We start from the raw sequence: 15516 nt of genomic DNA, 5'->3' as shown, positions 1-15516 counted from the left end.
CCCCGGGGGCCGTCGCGGGTCCCTTTCGCTTTTGCGTCGCGTTTCGCTCCGCTAGGGGGCGGCCTCCGGGGGCGCCCCCGCCTCGGTGTCCCCTCCCTCCCCCGACCCCCCCGCGTCCGCGATCAACGGGTCCAAATCCACCTTCTCCTTGGGAATTAAAGGGGGACAACGGAAAGTGGGGAGGAGGCGGCGGCGAGAGGCGAGGGGGTTATTCCGGTGTTCCCCATTTCCCCCCCTCAATGGGAACGAACGAACCGAGGCTAAGAGGGTAATTAAAAAGACGGGGAATTAGCACAGGTAGCAGGGGGGCTCCTCATCCCCCATAGACACACACCGGGCCCCCCTTTCCAAGCAGCCCCGGGCCGAGGGGCGCAGTCCCTGCGGGGTGGGGGGTGCCCCGGCGAGTTCAGCTTTGGTTCGAGGAGGTGGGTCCTGACGCCGGCCGCGAGTTTCTTCGGGGCTTGGCACGTTTCCTTACCCGCCTCCCCGTGCCCCATCGCACACGTCAGGGGAAGGTAGAGGCCGGGGGAGGTAGCGAGGGGGGCTCCATGGACATCCCGAGCATCCCAAGTGCTTGGGTTGGGGGGTGGGTCCGAACCGAGGGGGCTGGCAGGGACGGATGCGGGGAGCGTTTTGGCATCACTTGGACGGCGGCACCGGAGGATCCTCATCCGGCGGAGGCGACGTGACAAATTGTGCCGAGGATCGGAGGGGACTGGGGACGTCCCCCCTAGCGCTGCCCTCGCACCCTGCGCACAGCCGGGCCTACCACACGGCGGCCTCGCCGAGCTCCTGGCTGGGGTGCGAGAGGGCCCCGCTGTAGCCGCTATTGCTGGACATGGAGAAGGGCGGGCTGGGCCCCCCGCTGAAGACCTCCCCCGGCATGGGGTGCAGCGAGCCCGTCATGCCCGGCTCCGGGCTGGGGGTGTCGGGGTGCGAGATCATATCCGTGTACCTTTGGTTTTCTGAGGAGTGGTGTCCGCTTAGGGGGGGCTCCAAGGGTCCCAGGGGCGTGGAGCCGGGTCCTGAGTTCTGAAGGTAGCTGGAATCGGCTGGGGACTGGGCTTGGGAAGGCGGCCCGTGGGGGAAAAAGTCATAGTTGCCTCCCGGCCCGTAGTAGTCACCTTGATAATCTGCAGGGAGGGGAGTGAAAAGAGATTGGAGTCGGTCCCCAAAGACCCCTTTTCTCCCCCCAAAATCCCAGATGCACCACGGAGACCAGGGCAATCCCCTTGCAAGAGCCCATGATTGGGGGTGCCAAGTGCAGTCGCCCCACTCCAGAACAGCGTGCAGAGCCCCGTGGGCAGCTGCAAAGCAGCACCAGGGCTTCCCAGGCTAACAATTCCAGCTGCTAATTACCCCTCCTTTCTGCCCCCGCCCCAGCCTCCTCCAGGTGAAGGAGGAGAAATAAGAGGGCAGGACGCTGGGAGCTTTGAGTGGGGGCTATCTTGGTCTGGTCCTTATTTCCCAAGGTGGGAGTGATGCCCTGTATGGATTTAGCGAGTTGGATAGGAGCTGTCGGACAGCCTGAAGGGATGTCTGGAAAATAGTGGTGCCTGGGGAGGCCTGGGGGTTTGCAGAATCTCAGTGTGCTCTGAAAGGAGCTGTGGGGAGTGTTTTTCCCAGCAGCAGAAGCTGCCCCCAAAGTGGGGGACCAAGGGTAGCGGGGTGGGTAACTGCTCCAGCTGGGGCTGCTCTGGTGGGAACAGCACGGGGAACACAGGCTGGGGACGCAGTAGCAGCCGTGCCGGGTGGTGGGGCTGGTGCTGAGCTGTTGGAGGGGGAACAAAAGGCTGCAGCCACCACTTTGTCCTGCTGGGCTCCTGTGAGGAGCAGCAGTGATGGGCAGTGTGTGTGTTTATAGGCACATATATGTGGCCATATGTGTGTGCATACATGCCCAGGTGGAGGTAGATGTGTGCATGGGCATGCATACGGAGGGGTGTTCGCATGCAGGGAGGGGAGACGGTGTGTGCATGGCACGGACCTGTGCGTATGTGGTGGGGGGGGTGTGTGTATGCACGCACTGGGTGTTGGTGGTGGCGTGTCAGTGCATGCGTGTGCATGGATAAGAGTGGGCGCACAGATGTGTACGTATGGAGGTGAGCGTGCATGCAGGGATGTGTGTTAGAGTGCTGTGTAACTGGTATATATGTGCATGCATGTCTGCGTGTGTGTGCACTAGGCAGTATGTGGTCATGGACATGAGTGTGTGTGTGTGCACAGACATCAGTACGTGTGTGCAGGCATATAGCGATATGTGCATGAAGGTGAATGTATATGTGTGTGTATGGTGGGTTGTGCACATGCATTAGGCACCATGTGCTTGTGCATGGATGTGGCACATACGGTAGCGTATGCACAGAGCTGTGTGTGTGCACATGGTGGTGTCTGTGTGTGTGTGCATGGGCAGGTGTGTTTGCACTGAAATGCGCGTGCACCAATGTGTGTATGTGCAGGGATGCACATCCATGTGCACGGACATATGTGTGTATGGAGGGGCGTGCACGTGCAAGGACACACGTGTAGGCGTTTGTGCACGGGCAGGGCATGTCTGCTGCTGTGTGTACTGGGCAGTACATGCTTGGATGTGTGTGCATATGTGTGCATGTGGACACGCACTGCCTGCCTGCGGCTCCGCGCGTGCTGGTGTGCGAGCAGCTGCGCGGGGCCGTGCGCAGATGGCCGTGTGCGACGAGACGTGAGCGCGGATACGCGTGTGCACAGACGGCGCTGCTGGGGCCCTCCGGGACCTGCACGGGCTGCAGCGGCTCCGGGCATAGAGGGGAGAGGGAAAGGAAGGAACAAAGGCAAAGGAGAAGGGAGAGCCAGGGAGGTGACGGTCCCTCACCTCCATAGTACGTGTAGGGCGTCGAGCCGAGCATCTCGGAGTCGTCGAGGCGGCCGCCCAAGGGGCGCATGCGGCGCGGGCTGCGGAAGAAGGCATGTCGGCGGGCGCCCAGCGCGCTCAGCTGCTTCATCCGCCGCTCCTTGGACCGGCGGTTCTGGAACCAGACCTGGGGGCAGAGCCGTCCGTCAGCGCCTGCCCAGAGGGGCCTGGGGGGGCTCGGGTGCCCTGGGGCTGCCTCAGGGACAGAGGGGATGAGCAAGGGATGCTGTGATGAACCTGCTGCCGTGATACTATAGGGGAGACCAGGAGGTGTCACGGACATTCTTGGGCCCTCCTGAGAAGGGAAGGGTTTTGCCACCTCGGAGGGCTTTATTGAAATTGTAGTATCCTTGAAAGGGCCATTGAGGGGTGAGAGATTGCAACAATCTGCACCCTGGCCTATCCCTGCATGGGGAGACAGGGGAAGGGAAAGAGCAACTAGCAGATACGGAAAAATGCATTTTCCTTTGCAAGGGAGGGCAGAGAGGAAGAAGGCAGAACTCTATTAACAGGCTGGATGCAGGGAGCTGAGCCTCAGGTAGGATGGGGAGGGAATTAAAAGCTGGCTTAGGAAAGATGAAGACAAAAGGGAAGGGAAAGACCTAGGCATCTTTTTATGGGGTCTTTTCTCTGTCCCTCTCTACCAGGGGCTGGGGCTCTTGCTGCTGCACTAACAGCAAAGCTCTGCTAATGCTGCATGTTTTGGCAGGCGTTTTTCTGCAGGAGGGCAGCATGGTAGTAGCCCGAGGGCTGCACAGAGGTTGCAATAGCCTTTCCTTGCTTTTTGAGGGGCAGGAATCCTCTCCTGGGATGCCTGCAGCCCTTTTGGGATGAGCCGGCTGCCAAGGATGGAGGATGAGCTCTGGAAAGAGGAAAGGGCTTTGGCTGCCTCTTCTCCTGTTGGATATAGACAGGCAGTCTTGGCCTAGCAAGACTTGCAGGTGCAGGGGTTCCTGCTCAGCTTCTGGTGAAGCCACCCTGGGTCTAAGTCATGAGCTTGGCAAGAGGCTGGTGTGTTTTCTAGGCTGGGAAGAGCCCAACTGGCTCATGTTCTTGAACTGGTCTTCACATTTTTCCAAGGAGTTGGTGCATTGAAATGTCTCCATGAAATGTCTCCCACCAGAAGGTGCAGTGTGGACCCTGTGGACACCAAGGAGCAAATGGCCAAAAGGTGGATGGAGAGGGATGGGGTTTGCTCAGCCCTTGCTGGTCCATGTGCCTGTTTCTCCATGTGGGAGTTGAAGCTGGCAGGACTGGCTCCAGGCTCCCTCTAGCAGCTGAGGACAGGGGGATACAGTGGAGTCTGGGGTCCAGCTAACACCCATTCTCCTTCCCTCCACAGGTTGGTCCCTTCCCTTCCTGCACTTTGGGTAAGGCAATTGCTCCTGTCCTCATCACTTCATGGCTTTGGCAGGCAGGGGACATGGTGCTGGGAGAGCTAGAATTCGGGTTTGACCCTTGGGAGATGCACGTTGATGGGAAGAGCTGTGGTGGGGCAGCCAGCTTTGGGGTAGCGGATGAGAGCAGAGGCAGCGGGGATGGTGTTATTGCCTCCATACCTGGATGACTCTCATGTTGAGGCCGGTCTCCTGGGCCAGCTGCTCCCGGATGTGCCTGGTGGGTTTGGGGGTGGCTGCGAAGGCAGCTTTGAGGGTCTCCAGTTGCTTGGCTTTAATGGTGGTGCGAGGCCCCCTCCGCTTAGTGCCTGAATTCTGTTCTTCATTCTCATTGTTGGTGGTCTCTTTGTCCGAGGAGGTCGAGTTGTCCGTCTCCTTGGTGTCGTCTTGCATGGGGTCCTGGAGATCCGGGGACAAACTCCTGTCTGTACATGAGGACACTGTAAAGGAGACCCAGAAAGGAAAGCGGGGTGGGGAGGGGGGCGGATGACTTAGGAGAGAGCTCAACCCCTCTCTGCTCTGCCCTCCCTTTCCCCGCTGTCACCCTGGCTGATTTCCATGAAGGAAGGGGGCGACCTGGCACAGCCCCCACTGCTCTGCTCCCAGCAGGGCTGGGGAGGGGGTGATTCCCCCCACCGCAGGCCCTGGCGACCCCCCTCCCTCCCCTCTGCGCCTTTCACACCAGGAACCAGAATCTGCCACGGGGGGGGGGGGGAAATGCGGCCGGTCACTCGTGGGGCTTGGGGATCTCCAGTCATTGCCGTGAGCCTGGCTCGTTCCTCCCCCCTCCCCAGCCACCCCCCCGCGAAAGGGACCCTGGTGTCGACACCCCCCCAGGCCAAGCTCTACTCGCCTCGCTCACAGCAGCGGCCCCACTGACTCGCGTGACAGGATCCGGCCCCGGGTGCTGGACGGAGAGAGAGCCCACGGAAGGGGGTCAGCACAGGCGGCTGCCGCTGCCGGCACAGCAGGAGCGGGCCTGATCCTGCCGTCCTGCCGCAGAGACAGCTTCCAAGGAAGTCAAATGGGAGCTTTGTCTCTGGGTGAGGGAGGCGCAGGATCAGGCCCGCGGCGCGGGGCGGTGCGGGGAGCGGTGCGGAGCTCGGCCGCCTCGGGGAGGGGCGGCAGCGCAGGGACCCCCCAGCCGCTGCCGGGAGCCCCCTCGGCCGCCGCTTGTCCCGTGCGTGTCGCTTTGGAGCCCCTCCCGACGAAACCTCCTCCTGCCCTGCCCGCAGCCCCGGGACATGGTCCGGGTAGAGGCCTCGGGACACGACGCGACGCGGCCCTGGCTCTGCGGACGGCGGAGCCCCGCGTCCTGCGTACCTGAGTTGAGGCTGCCTTCCTTGAGACTGGGCGAGTTCAAATAGTCCTCTTTGCAAACGAATTTGTTTTCGTCTATGATGTAGAGTTCCTCGCCCGTGGAGAGCTGTTTGTTGCAAACCATGCAGGTGAAGCAGTTGAGGTGAAACACTTTGTTCCGCGCTTTCCGGACCAGGTCGCTGGGGGAGATGCCTTGCGAGCAGCCGGCGCATTTGGTACCGAACCTCCTGCGAGGGGACAAAGCGCCGAGCTGAGAGTGGCGGCTGCGAGGCCTGCGCCGCGCCGTGGGCTGCCCACGGGCTCCCGGGGACGGGGCGGGGAGACCCGCTCGCTGCCTCCCCACCAAAATCCCTGCTCCGTCCGCAGGGCTGGAGCCGGGCCCGATCCGCCGGAGCCTCCCGCTGCTGCGGGAAATGCCGTAGAAAAGCTGGGCAGAGGGGGGATTCTGTCCTGGTTCGTCCGTGCTGGAGAGGAGGAGGAGGAGGCGAGCTCTTCCTCCCTGGGAGCCCCGCTCAAAGCGCCCGAGGAAGGTCTCGCATGTGCGGGGCTGCCGCTGGTCCCCGGGCAGGCGCTGCCTCGGAGCGGGGCGGCGGGACCCCCTATTTCGGAGGGGCGCAGTCGGTTTAGAACCGAAATGGAAGGGCAGGAAAGCGCAGCGGGGTGAAGGATTTCTCCCTCCGCGCTCTGCAGTGGAGAATTTCGTTTAAGCGGGGGCAGCGCTGCCGCCCGGCCGGGAAGCGCGGGCGGCCTCGCCGCTGGTCCCGAGCAGAGCCGTGAAAACAGCGGAAGGAGCGGCATCCTTATGCAGAGACCGCGGAGAGAGAGGGGATGCGAGCGCGGCGAGAGCGGAAACAAAAATGGGCGACGGAGGAGGGGACTCGGGTCCCCGACAGCATCGCCCGGCTCTCGGCGCCCGCCCGGCCGCGGGGACTGTCCTGCTCTCCCGGGCGTTTATTTGTCCTGGGCGAAAACACCACCGTGGAGAGCTTTAATTCTTCTTCGTTTCGTTGAAGGCAGAGTCGCTTTCCCCAGTCGTTGCTTTTATTCTATTTTCTTTTTCTAAACACTTGAATTGGCTGAAAACGATCTCCCCGAGAAGGAAAGAGGAAAATAAAAATAAAACCCAATAATAATAATAAAACAGGCCAGGGATGGGTCTGTTACTGCCAGGTCCCTGGGGAGAAAGAAGACCAGGGGCTGGGATTGGGGGTGCCGCGCGGCACGGTCCCCTTTTTCATTCCTCTCCTTGCCACAACTTCTGCCGCCCGCCTCGCTCCCCTTGACGTTGATGTAGTGAAAGCATTACAAGCCATAAGTCATTTCCCCCCTCTCATCCCGGCCCCTAATTTCCTCATCTGCACCTTATCGCGGTCATTAGGGGCATTTAAGGAGCTGCGGAGCCGGGGGGCCCAGCCCGGCCCGATCCGCCGAGCAGCGATTCCGCGGGGAGCGGCGGGGCCCGCAGCCACCGGCGCCTCCCGCGGGGCTGGGGGCTCCCGGGCGCCGGGATCGCTCCGGGGGGATCCGATCCGCGGGGCCGCCGCGCTCGGGCCTGACGCGACGGGGCGGGCGGCGGCTCCGGCGCGGCCGGGGGAGCTCGAGGTTGCGCTCGGAGACAAGGTCACAGCGAGCGAGGAGGGGCGAGAAAAAAAAAAAAAAGAAGAAGAAAAAAGGAGAGAGAGAAAAAAAAAAAGCCTCGGACTGCAGCAAACGACCGCAACGCTCCGCTGCCGTCGGGGTTCTGCCGGCCCCGGGAGGCCGCTTCCCTGCCAGGCTCCGCCGAGAGCCGACACCGACAGCGGGACGAGCGGCCCTCGGTGGGGAAAGGTGCGAAGTGGCCCCTCTCGTGGTCCGCAGCTGCCCCGCAAGCCGAGGGGGCAGAGCGCGAGCCCCGCTGCCTTCCAAGGAGTCGGGAGTCTCCCGGGCGGTCCCGGCGGGGTAGAAGCGACTCGCTCCCATCGCAGGGGACTCACCTGAAAAAGTCATTTTTGCAGTAGAGTTTGCCTTCCCTGGAGAAGCATTTCTCGGTCAAGTTGCATTTGCATTCGCAGCATTGGACGCATTTGATGTGCCAAGCCCTGTCCAACACGTTCAGCAGGAACCTGTCCAAAATCGGCCTCTCGCAGCCCGCACAATGCACCATCATCACCTCCGCCGGGAAGGAGACGCGCGGAACGAGAAGGCAGCCCCGCGCCGGCGGCTACGGCGAGAGCCGGGAGCGATTTTTCAAAGCGCGGTTTAGAAAAATTAAAAAATAAATACGGGGGGAATGGCAAGAAATCGGGCGCCCACGGGAGCGCGGAGCGGAGCCGCTGTCAAGTTCTTGCTTCTCTTCTCTTCGGAGCCTCCGTGGATCGAAAAAAAAAAAAAGGGCAAAAAAAAAAAAAAAAAAGAAGAAAAAAGCCCCCCCCACCCCTCTCTCCAGAGCCGCCAAACCGCCCCCCCCCCCGCCCCCCGCCCCGAGGCAGCCGAGCGGGGCGGCCGGCGGTGCCCGGCGCGGGGGCTGCTGCTCTCGCGGGCTCTGCGGCAGCGAGGAGGCGCCGCGGGAGGGGTGCATGAACGGCACCCCCCGTGCCGGCAGCCCCCCGTGCCTCCGTGTGCTCCGCGGCCGCCCGCCTGCCGCCACTTTCATGCTGCTCCCATCCTCAGCTTTGTCTCGCCGCTTAGTAATTCGCGCATCCTTATTCAGATTTGGTGACGCGGCGCAGAGCGCGGCGCGGCCCGCGGCCAATGGCGAGCGCGTGGCCATGGCAACCTCTTAATTTATAGCATATCTAAATTGGCTCCAGCCTTGTGCTTGGCACAGAGGGAAAAAAACAAGGCATCTCTATTGTTGAGTTGTAGGTTTTACCTGGTGCGGTGGCGAAGTGAGTATTTACCTTTCTTTGGGGACCAGGGGAGTATCATGAAAGTTTTTTTTTTCTCTCTTTTTCCTTTTTTTTTTCCTCTAAATCCCTGAGGGGGAGGGGGTGCCCAGGGCTGATTTTGGGGGGTCCCGGGGAGAGAATGGGCCTTGGCGGGAGGGAGCAGCCATCACCTAGGCTGTTTTGCATAAGCGGGAGAGGTGGCGAAGCAGGGGGGCTTTTGTGTGGGGAGACGCAGTACCAAAAAAAAATCACCAAAAAAAACCACCAACACAAAAAAAAAAAAAAAAAAAAACGCGAAAAGCAAGGTGGGAGGAGGAAAGGGATTTTGGGGAGGGGGGAGGGAGGTGGGGAGGGAAAAGGGGCCCCATCGCCTAATGAGCAGGGGGTGCTCGCGCAGGGACGGCTCCTTTGCACAGAACCTGGGAATGAAAAGTTGTCTCTGGTACTTGGCCGCCCTAAGGTATCGCTCCCGCGGCGAGACCGCCGCTGCCCTTTGTTATACAGACTTTTAGCGAGGGAGGGGTGAGGGGTGGATTCACCTCGCTTTTCTTTTTCTTCTTATTTTTTTCTTCTTTTTTCTTTTTCTTTTATTTTATTTTTCCTCTTCTTCCTCGCGGTCCGCATTAAATCAGGCACCGGCAGCATCCCTAAAACCCGAATCACCACGAGAGTAAAGCGGGGCCCGAAGCGGGCGGATCGCAGGAGCGGCTCGGCTCGGCTGCCCGGCACCAGGAGACAAGAGGGCAACAAGGAGGGGAGCGCGGAGCTCCGCGGGTTGTTCCCTCTTTAAATGCAGGTGCCACGGAGCGGGGCACGATGCAGGAGGCACCGGGCGCGGGGGTCCCCGCCGGGGCCGGGGGCTGCTCTGGCCCCCGGGCGGAGGGGAGGCAGCAGCGGCCGGGCCCGTCCGCGGGGCTCCGCGAGTCCCGATGCCCGGAGCAAGCGCGGCCCGGGGCGAGCGCGGCACGCGCCGAGCGCCCTCGCTGCGGGCAACCGCGCAGCTGATTCCCGCGTCTTGCTGCGCGGCTCCGTGCGGAGCAAAACGGCGCTCGTGCGGGAGGGGAGGAGGAAAGTGGCAGCGCAGGTGACGGCTGCCGGGGCTCGGGCCCTTCCTGCACTGCCGTTTCTCTACCAGCATCTTGGTAATTTTCTTTTTCTCATTCTCCCCTGCAATTCTTTTCTTTTTCTTGATTTCTTTCCCTTTTCTCCATTTTTCCTTTTTTCCCCCCCCCTTATTTATTTGCTCCTGAGCATCCCTCTCCGTGCCGAGCAGTGGAAACGGCCCAGGTGAACCCGAAACCTCGCGGCAGCATCGCCGCAGAACGAACGCTTTTGATTTTTCTGTGCGGGGTTTCATAGGGTAACTGGGAAAGGATAGAAAATACAAGAGAGGAATACAGGAAAAAATAGAAATGATAATAATAATAAAAAGAGAGAGAAAAGAAAAATAAATAGAGAAAAAGAAAGACTCGGGGAGGAATAGAAAAGGAGAGCGGGGAGGGAAAGAGAACGAGAGTAAAGGGGGAAAAAAGAAGAAATAAAAAAATAAAAATGGAGAGAAAGGAGAGACAAAACAAAGAAAGAACGAAAGAAAAGAAAGAGGAGAAGGAAAGAAAGAAGAGAAGGCACGAAGAAGGGAAGAAAGGAGCAGCGAAAGAAAGGAAAGGAAAACGAAAAAAAAAAGAAAACGAGAAAAGGAGAGAGAATGAAACAAAAAAGAGAGAGAGAAGAGAGTACGAAGGAAATAAAAAAGAAAAAAGAAAATAAAGATAATGAGAACAAGACAGAGGAAAAGAGAAAAAAAAAACAAGGAAAGACAAAAAACGAGCAAGGGAGAAAAAAAAGAACATCAGCAACAAAAGAACAGAACAAAAAGAAAAAAATAAAGAAGATAATAAGAAAGAATATGAAATAAAAAGAGAGAATAGAAAAAGAGGGATAAAAGGGATAAAGAATGAGAAAAGAAAGTAAGAAAAGAGGAGAAAAAAAGATAGAAAAGAAACGGAAGGAAAGCCAGAAAGACAAAAATGGAAAGTCATACAGAAGTGAATAAATAAGGAAAAAATGTTGGGAAAGAAAAGAAAAAAAAAGGGAAAGGAGAACAAGGGACAGAAAGGAGGAGAAAACCCGTTCCTCGGGTCCCTTGCCTAGGTCCCTGCATAAGTTGGCCCGTTCGCTCTTTTTCCTTGGGGTTTATTCGGAGGCCGGAGGCCGCGGTGCAGGGCGACGGAGCCGGGGCTCAGCCCCCGCCGCGCGCGCTCAGGACCAGACGGGGCGGCCGGCGCGGGCACTGTGCGCAAACGGGGGGAGCCTGGCGTGGGGTTTATCACGGGGCCGGGAAACGCTGCGGCGGGGCCGGGCCGAGCCGAGCCGGGAGGGCGGCTCGAGGCCCCTGGGCGGTGAGCAGGGATTTCCCAGCGCGCAGGAGCGAGAGGAAAAACAGCCCGCCGTAAATGTGCGATACAGTTAGAGCGCTATGTGTATAGATACGTACCTATATATGTGTATGCATATATGTACGCACACGTAAATACACTCAGAACAATATATAGAGGTATTTATGCACGCACATATAAAAATACACACACACACGTCTGCATATATATATTTTTATATACATATGTATATATACACACACGTGCCCACAGGGATGCCCTCCTGGAGCCCCTCTTCGCCGTTTGGGCGAGCAGAGCCGCCGCAGAGCCGGGCGCTCCTGGGCCGCCCCGTCGGGGCGCGGAGGAAAAAAAGGGATTTTCCACTGCCAAGTGCTGCCGTGTGACCCCCACGAGCCCTCCGCTCGCCTCCTCCAGGGCTGGTATTAGTCCTCTGCCTTCCCCCCTTTTCTGCGTGGCCGAGGATGCGGGGAAATCGCTAGTCGAGGAATCGCTAGTCGAGGAAACGGCGTCTGAACGCGGGGACACGGCGGTGGAGGGTACGTGTGTCAGCACCGATCACATGCTGCAACCCAATTAATATATGTAACCTATAATGTGCGTAATAGGGATGGGTGTGTGCTCGTGTACAGAGCGTGCGTGTGTGCCGCGCTCAGGCATCTGCTTGCGCCCACGCGTGCACGCACGCACTCCTTGCACACCCGGCCTTGCCCACCCACCCGCCGGGCTCCCCGCCGAGGTCGGCGTGTCTCTCCCGCGCAGGGTCCCTGTGTCCCGCCCCGGGCCGGTGAGTTGTACCCGGTGCTGCGGGGCCGGTTCGGATCCCCGGCCAAGTGTCGGGCTGCAGTGGGGCAGAGGCTGCGGCAGCTCCCGTTCCCCCTCGGCCCCCGCTTTCGTTTAAAAGTAAAATTATATTATATATACATTTCAAACGAAAGTAAATATAGTATTACACATATTATATATTTGTATATATATAATATAATGTTTATAATATATAATGATATATATTATATGTATGTATGTGCATATATATTTATATATTCCCTTTACAACGGGAAAGTAGGAAAAAATGCAAACAAACAAACAAGCCTTCACCCCACCCCGATTAGACACATTCCCCTATGGTAACAGATGGTAATTCAGGCAACAAAATATCCGCCTATATGTAACTAATAAACCTATTGTGTTTTAACAGGGTAATGCATGGAGAAACGGCGTCGCTTATACAAGATGTTGATGGAATTTACTATATAAAAAAATCCCCTTTCAAGAATAAAGTGTATCAACTTACAGCACAACAGACGGCAGAGGGATAAGCGAAACAGACAAAAGACAAACAAGATAATAATCTGTTTCCAATCAGTTAAGCCCTGTAGAATTTGTAATATGCGGTTTGCATATTCCCCCTGTGTTTTGTAATTAATTATCTATCTGTTAGGATGCTCCGCCGACGAGTTTGTTGATATTCCCAACTATTTCGGTTGTGCAACTCGGCGGCGGCCGCCGACGAAGCGGGGACCGGGGCCGCGCTTGGCCGGGCCGGCAGCGGCGGAGGTGACGGCCCGATCCGCGCAGCTCCGCGGAGGCTCCGCGGCGGCGCATTTCGGTGCACTCCGTTTCCCCCCGTTCACCCCCCACCCCCGCCGCAGCCCCTTCCTTTCCCCTGGTTAAAAAAAAAAAAAAAAAAAAGGGGGGGGCCGGTGCAGGTTTTAACATTAAACAAACCCAGCAAGCATCTCCTCGCCGGGCCATAGGCGTTTCTGAGTGACTGCGTTACAAATTGTAAATTTAAATAGCTCACAGGATTCATTACCTCCCGCGTCTGATTTCACCCAGCCGTGAAAAATTGTCCTGGTGTACCACTGAGAAAGGGTTTGCTGCAAAGAGCCACAGCCTAATCACCAGCTTTCTCTCTCCAACAAAAGTGTAATTATTTTGTTTTGGGTGTAAATATAACCCACGGTACAAAAAAAGATAAACCTCCAACAGCGTCTGAATGCATTACGGGGACGTTTAAAAAGATCCGTCCTAAATTAATACCAAGGTTAAAAGGGGAAGGCAGCTGGGACATGGAAATTTCCGCATGAGACGGAGTATTCGAGGTATTTGTGCGCTCCCAGCGCCGCAAACAATGCGGCCCCCCCGCGCACACAAAGAGCCTCCCGGGCACCCGGATAACACGAACCCCCCTCCCCGTTATCCGCTCGGCTCCCAGCGCTTCTTCGGCGCCAGCCCCGCCGGGGACACGCGAGGGTCCCTCCCGCTGTGAGGACTCTGCGACGGGGCCGCCCCCGCCGATGCTGCTGCCTCAACACCCCAAAAAAGGCCGCCCGGTCCCCGCCAGCCCCGCTTCGGGCGCTTCGCTCCGTGCGCCCCACGGGCATTTCTGTAAAAGACCGAGGGGGAGGAAAAAAAGCAAAACAAAACGAAACCTCAGAAAGTACCGCGTCTGGAAACACAAACGAAAACCGGGGTGATCTCCCCCTCTTTTTCTTATTTTTAACGAATTTATTGTTTCCTTCCCTCTGAGCGAGCTCTTGGTCGGCGTTTCGGAGGGAGAGGAAAAAGACCGAAAGCCCGAAAAACGAAAGTCGGTGCCGACGACAGGGTGAAAGCTCGAGAAAGGCGGAAATGACTCCGGAATTGAGCTCGGTCGATCCCGTTTAAAAGGCGGTGGGGAGGAGAGGAAGAGGAGCGGGACGGGCGTGGATCACCGGGATGAAGTGGAGCTCCGGCCCGGTGCGGGAGCCCCGCGGAGCCACCGCTCCTTCCCCTTGAACGCGACGCGGGTCGGACTCTGTCTCCCCGGAGCTGCGGTTTTGGGGGGCTGTTTTGGAGGCGGGGAGTCTTTTCCCCGACCTTCCGAGTCCTTCTCGCCCCCCAGCTCCGGGCCGGCTCGGCCGGCTTTCCCAGGGTGGCAGGGTCGGGATTTATCGGGATTTCACGGGCTGCTCCTCAGTCCTTCTCCTACAGTTGTTTTAATCGTGGTGTTTGTTTGTTTGTTTTTTTCCCGGCTGTGGGGCAGTAATTGGAGACATTTTAATTTTCCCGACCCCACCCGCACAGCCCCTCCCAGCACCAGCATTTCTCGATCCTAGGGCCCCATTCCCACCGCAGCTCCCCTCTCGCAGCCCTATCGCGATTTCCCCGACAGCTCCTCGGGGCTCCCCGCTTCCTTCCCCTGGGCTTACGGTGCCGCTGGGCGCGGAGCCGACCCCAGGGCAGACCAGGAGCTCCGATCCCTCCCAATCCCTGCGACGCTGGATTGTGGCCGCCCTGTTTGAAACACAGCTAGGAAAAGCCTGGCTCGTGTAGCATTAAAAAAAAAAAAAAAAAAAAAAAAAAAAAAAAAAAAACGGAGAACGGCAAGCCCGGAGCTTCGGAAACTTATTTGCTTGGGGTGATGCGTGTGTGAAGAACTCGCTCCAAATTTCCTCGGGCGCTCCCCGGCCCGCTCCAACCTCCCGCCGCTGCGCCCGCCCCCCCCGAAGGGGCTCTAGGGCCGTTCCCACCCGCTCCCCCGTCGCTTTGCCGCTAATGAGCGTGTGTGTTGACACGGCGAGGCGATGCCCCCGCTTGCCTTTGTTTGGGAGGTGTGAAAGAGGGAATCTGCATGAGAAAAGCCGGCGGCAACCGCGGAGCTCAGCCCAGCGGCAGCGGGACGGAGTGAGCCGGTGCGTGGGGAGTCCGCCCTGTCGGGGCAAAAAGCCCTTGGTGTGCGGGGGGCAGGGGGGTGCTGCGGACCGAGGCGGGGACAGGGCTGAACCTGCGGATTGTCTCGGTTTGAGCGACACAGAGCAGGGACGGGAGTGTCCCCTGCCCCTCCTGGCCCACTGCTCCCGTCGGGGGCCGGGGCTGGGCCGTCCGGAGGGGCGAAGGCGGGGAGGGGAGGGAGGACGGGCTTCTGGTTTGATTGTAGCCTCCGATGCGCCCGCACCGCGGGGTGGAAAGGCCGGCAGGGAAACGGGGTGTCCCCGTCGGGCGGTCACCCCCCTTCTCCCTTGAAGATCCTGGGGAAGGCAGGGGGCGAGGCGGGGGCTGGAGGCCGCGATCGGGCGCACGGAGCTCTCCCGTCCCGTCCCGTCCCGTCCCGTCGGGGTCCCGGCGCGGCGCGCGCTGTCCAGGGTGCTGAACCGGGGCTGAGCCGCGCGGCAGCGCCGCTCGCTCGCTGCTCTTCTCCTCGTCGTTTATCCTGCTGTGACTCTCGCTCTTTGATTTTGTTGTTCTCTCCTGTCTTTCTTGCTCTCTTTCTTTCTCCGTTTCTCCCTTTCTCTCCCCTCTCTTCCTCTCTCTCTCTTTCTTGCTCTCTTTCTTTCTCTCTCTCCCTCCCTCCTTCTCCCTTTCTTCCTCTTTCTCCCTCTCTCTTCCCTCTTTCTCGCCCTTTCTCCCTTCTTCCTCCTCCTCCTCCCTCCTCCTCTCTCCTCTCTCCCTTTTCTCCCTCTTTTTCCCTCTTTCCCCCTCCCCTTTCTCTCTCTCTCTCTCTCTTTTCGTTTGCCTTCCTGGCTTCCTCTGCATGGACACATCCTCTACTGCACTCCCTATTTCTCATCTCCTCGCAGTTCACACACAAACCCACATTCAGTGTTGATCTCTCTGTGTCTTTCTCTCCCATTTCTCCCCCCGCCCAGCAAAGGTGCGTTTGCCAG

General features: G+C 58.7%; 1 protein-coding gene across 2 annotated transcripts; it reads right to left on the bottom strand.

Moving 5' to 3' along the window:
* Positions 1-765: 765 nt before the first annotated feature.
* On the bottom strand, positions 766-7968 carry LHX5 (LIM homeobox 5). 2 transcript variants are annotated; one of them, XM_088532205.1, is made up of 6 exons: positions 7581-7968; positions 5611-5834; positions 5141-5326; positions 4450-4727; positions 2852-3017; positions 766-1133 (listed from the first exon to the last, which is right to left on the bottom strand). In XM_088532205.1, exons 1-6 carry the CDS (start codon positions 7751-7753, stop codon positions 766-768), a joined length of 1395 nt encoding a protein of 464 aa, XP_088388331.1. In that variant the 5' UTR covers positions 7754-7968. The 2 variants fall into 2 exon arrangements, with proteins under 2 accessions (XP_088388331.1, XP_088388332.1); XM_088532206.1 differs by lacking the exon at positions 5141-5326.
* Positions 7969-15516: the final 7548 nt, after the last annotated feature.

Source organism: Tinamus guttatus, unplaced genomic scaffold (assembly GCF_059628265.1).
Source record: "Tinamus guttatus ecotype Peru unplaced genomic scaffold, ASM5962826v1 Tinamus_guttatus_pri_ptg000459l, whole genome shotgun sequence".
Classification (NCBI taxonomy): domain Eukaryota; kingdom Metazoa; phylum Chordata; class Aves; order Tinamiformes; family Tinamidae; genus Tinamus; species Tinamus guttatus.
Note: the sequence above shows the minus strand (reverse complement) of the source record. Positions and strands in the feature narration are given on the sequence as shown.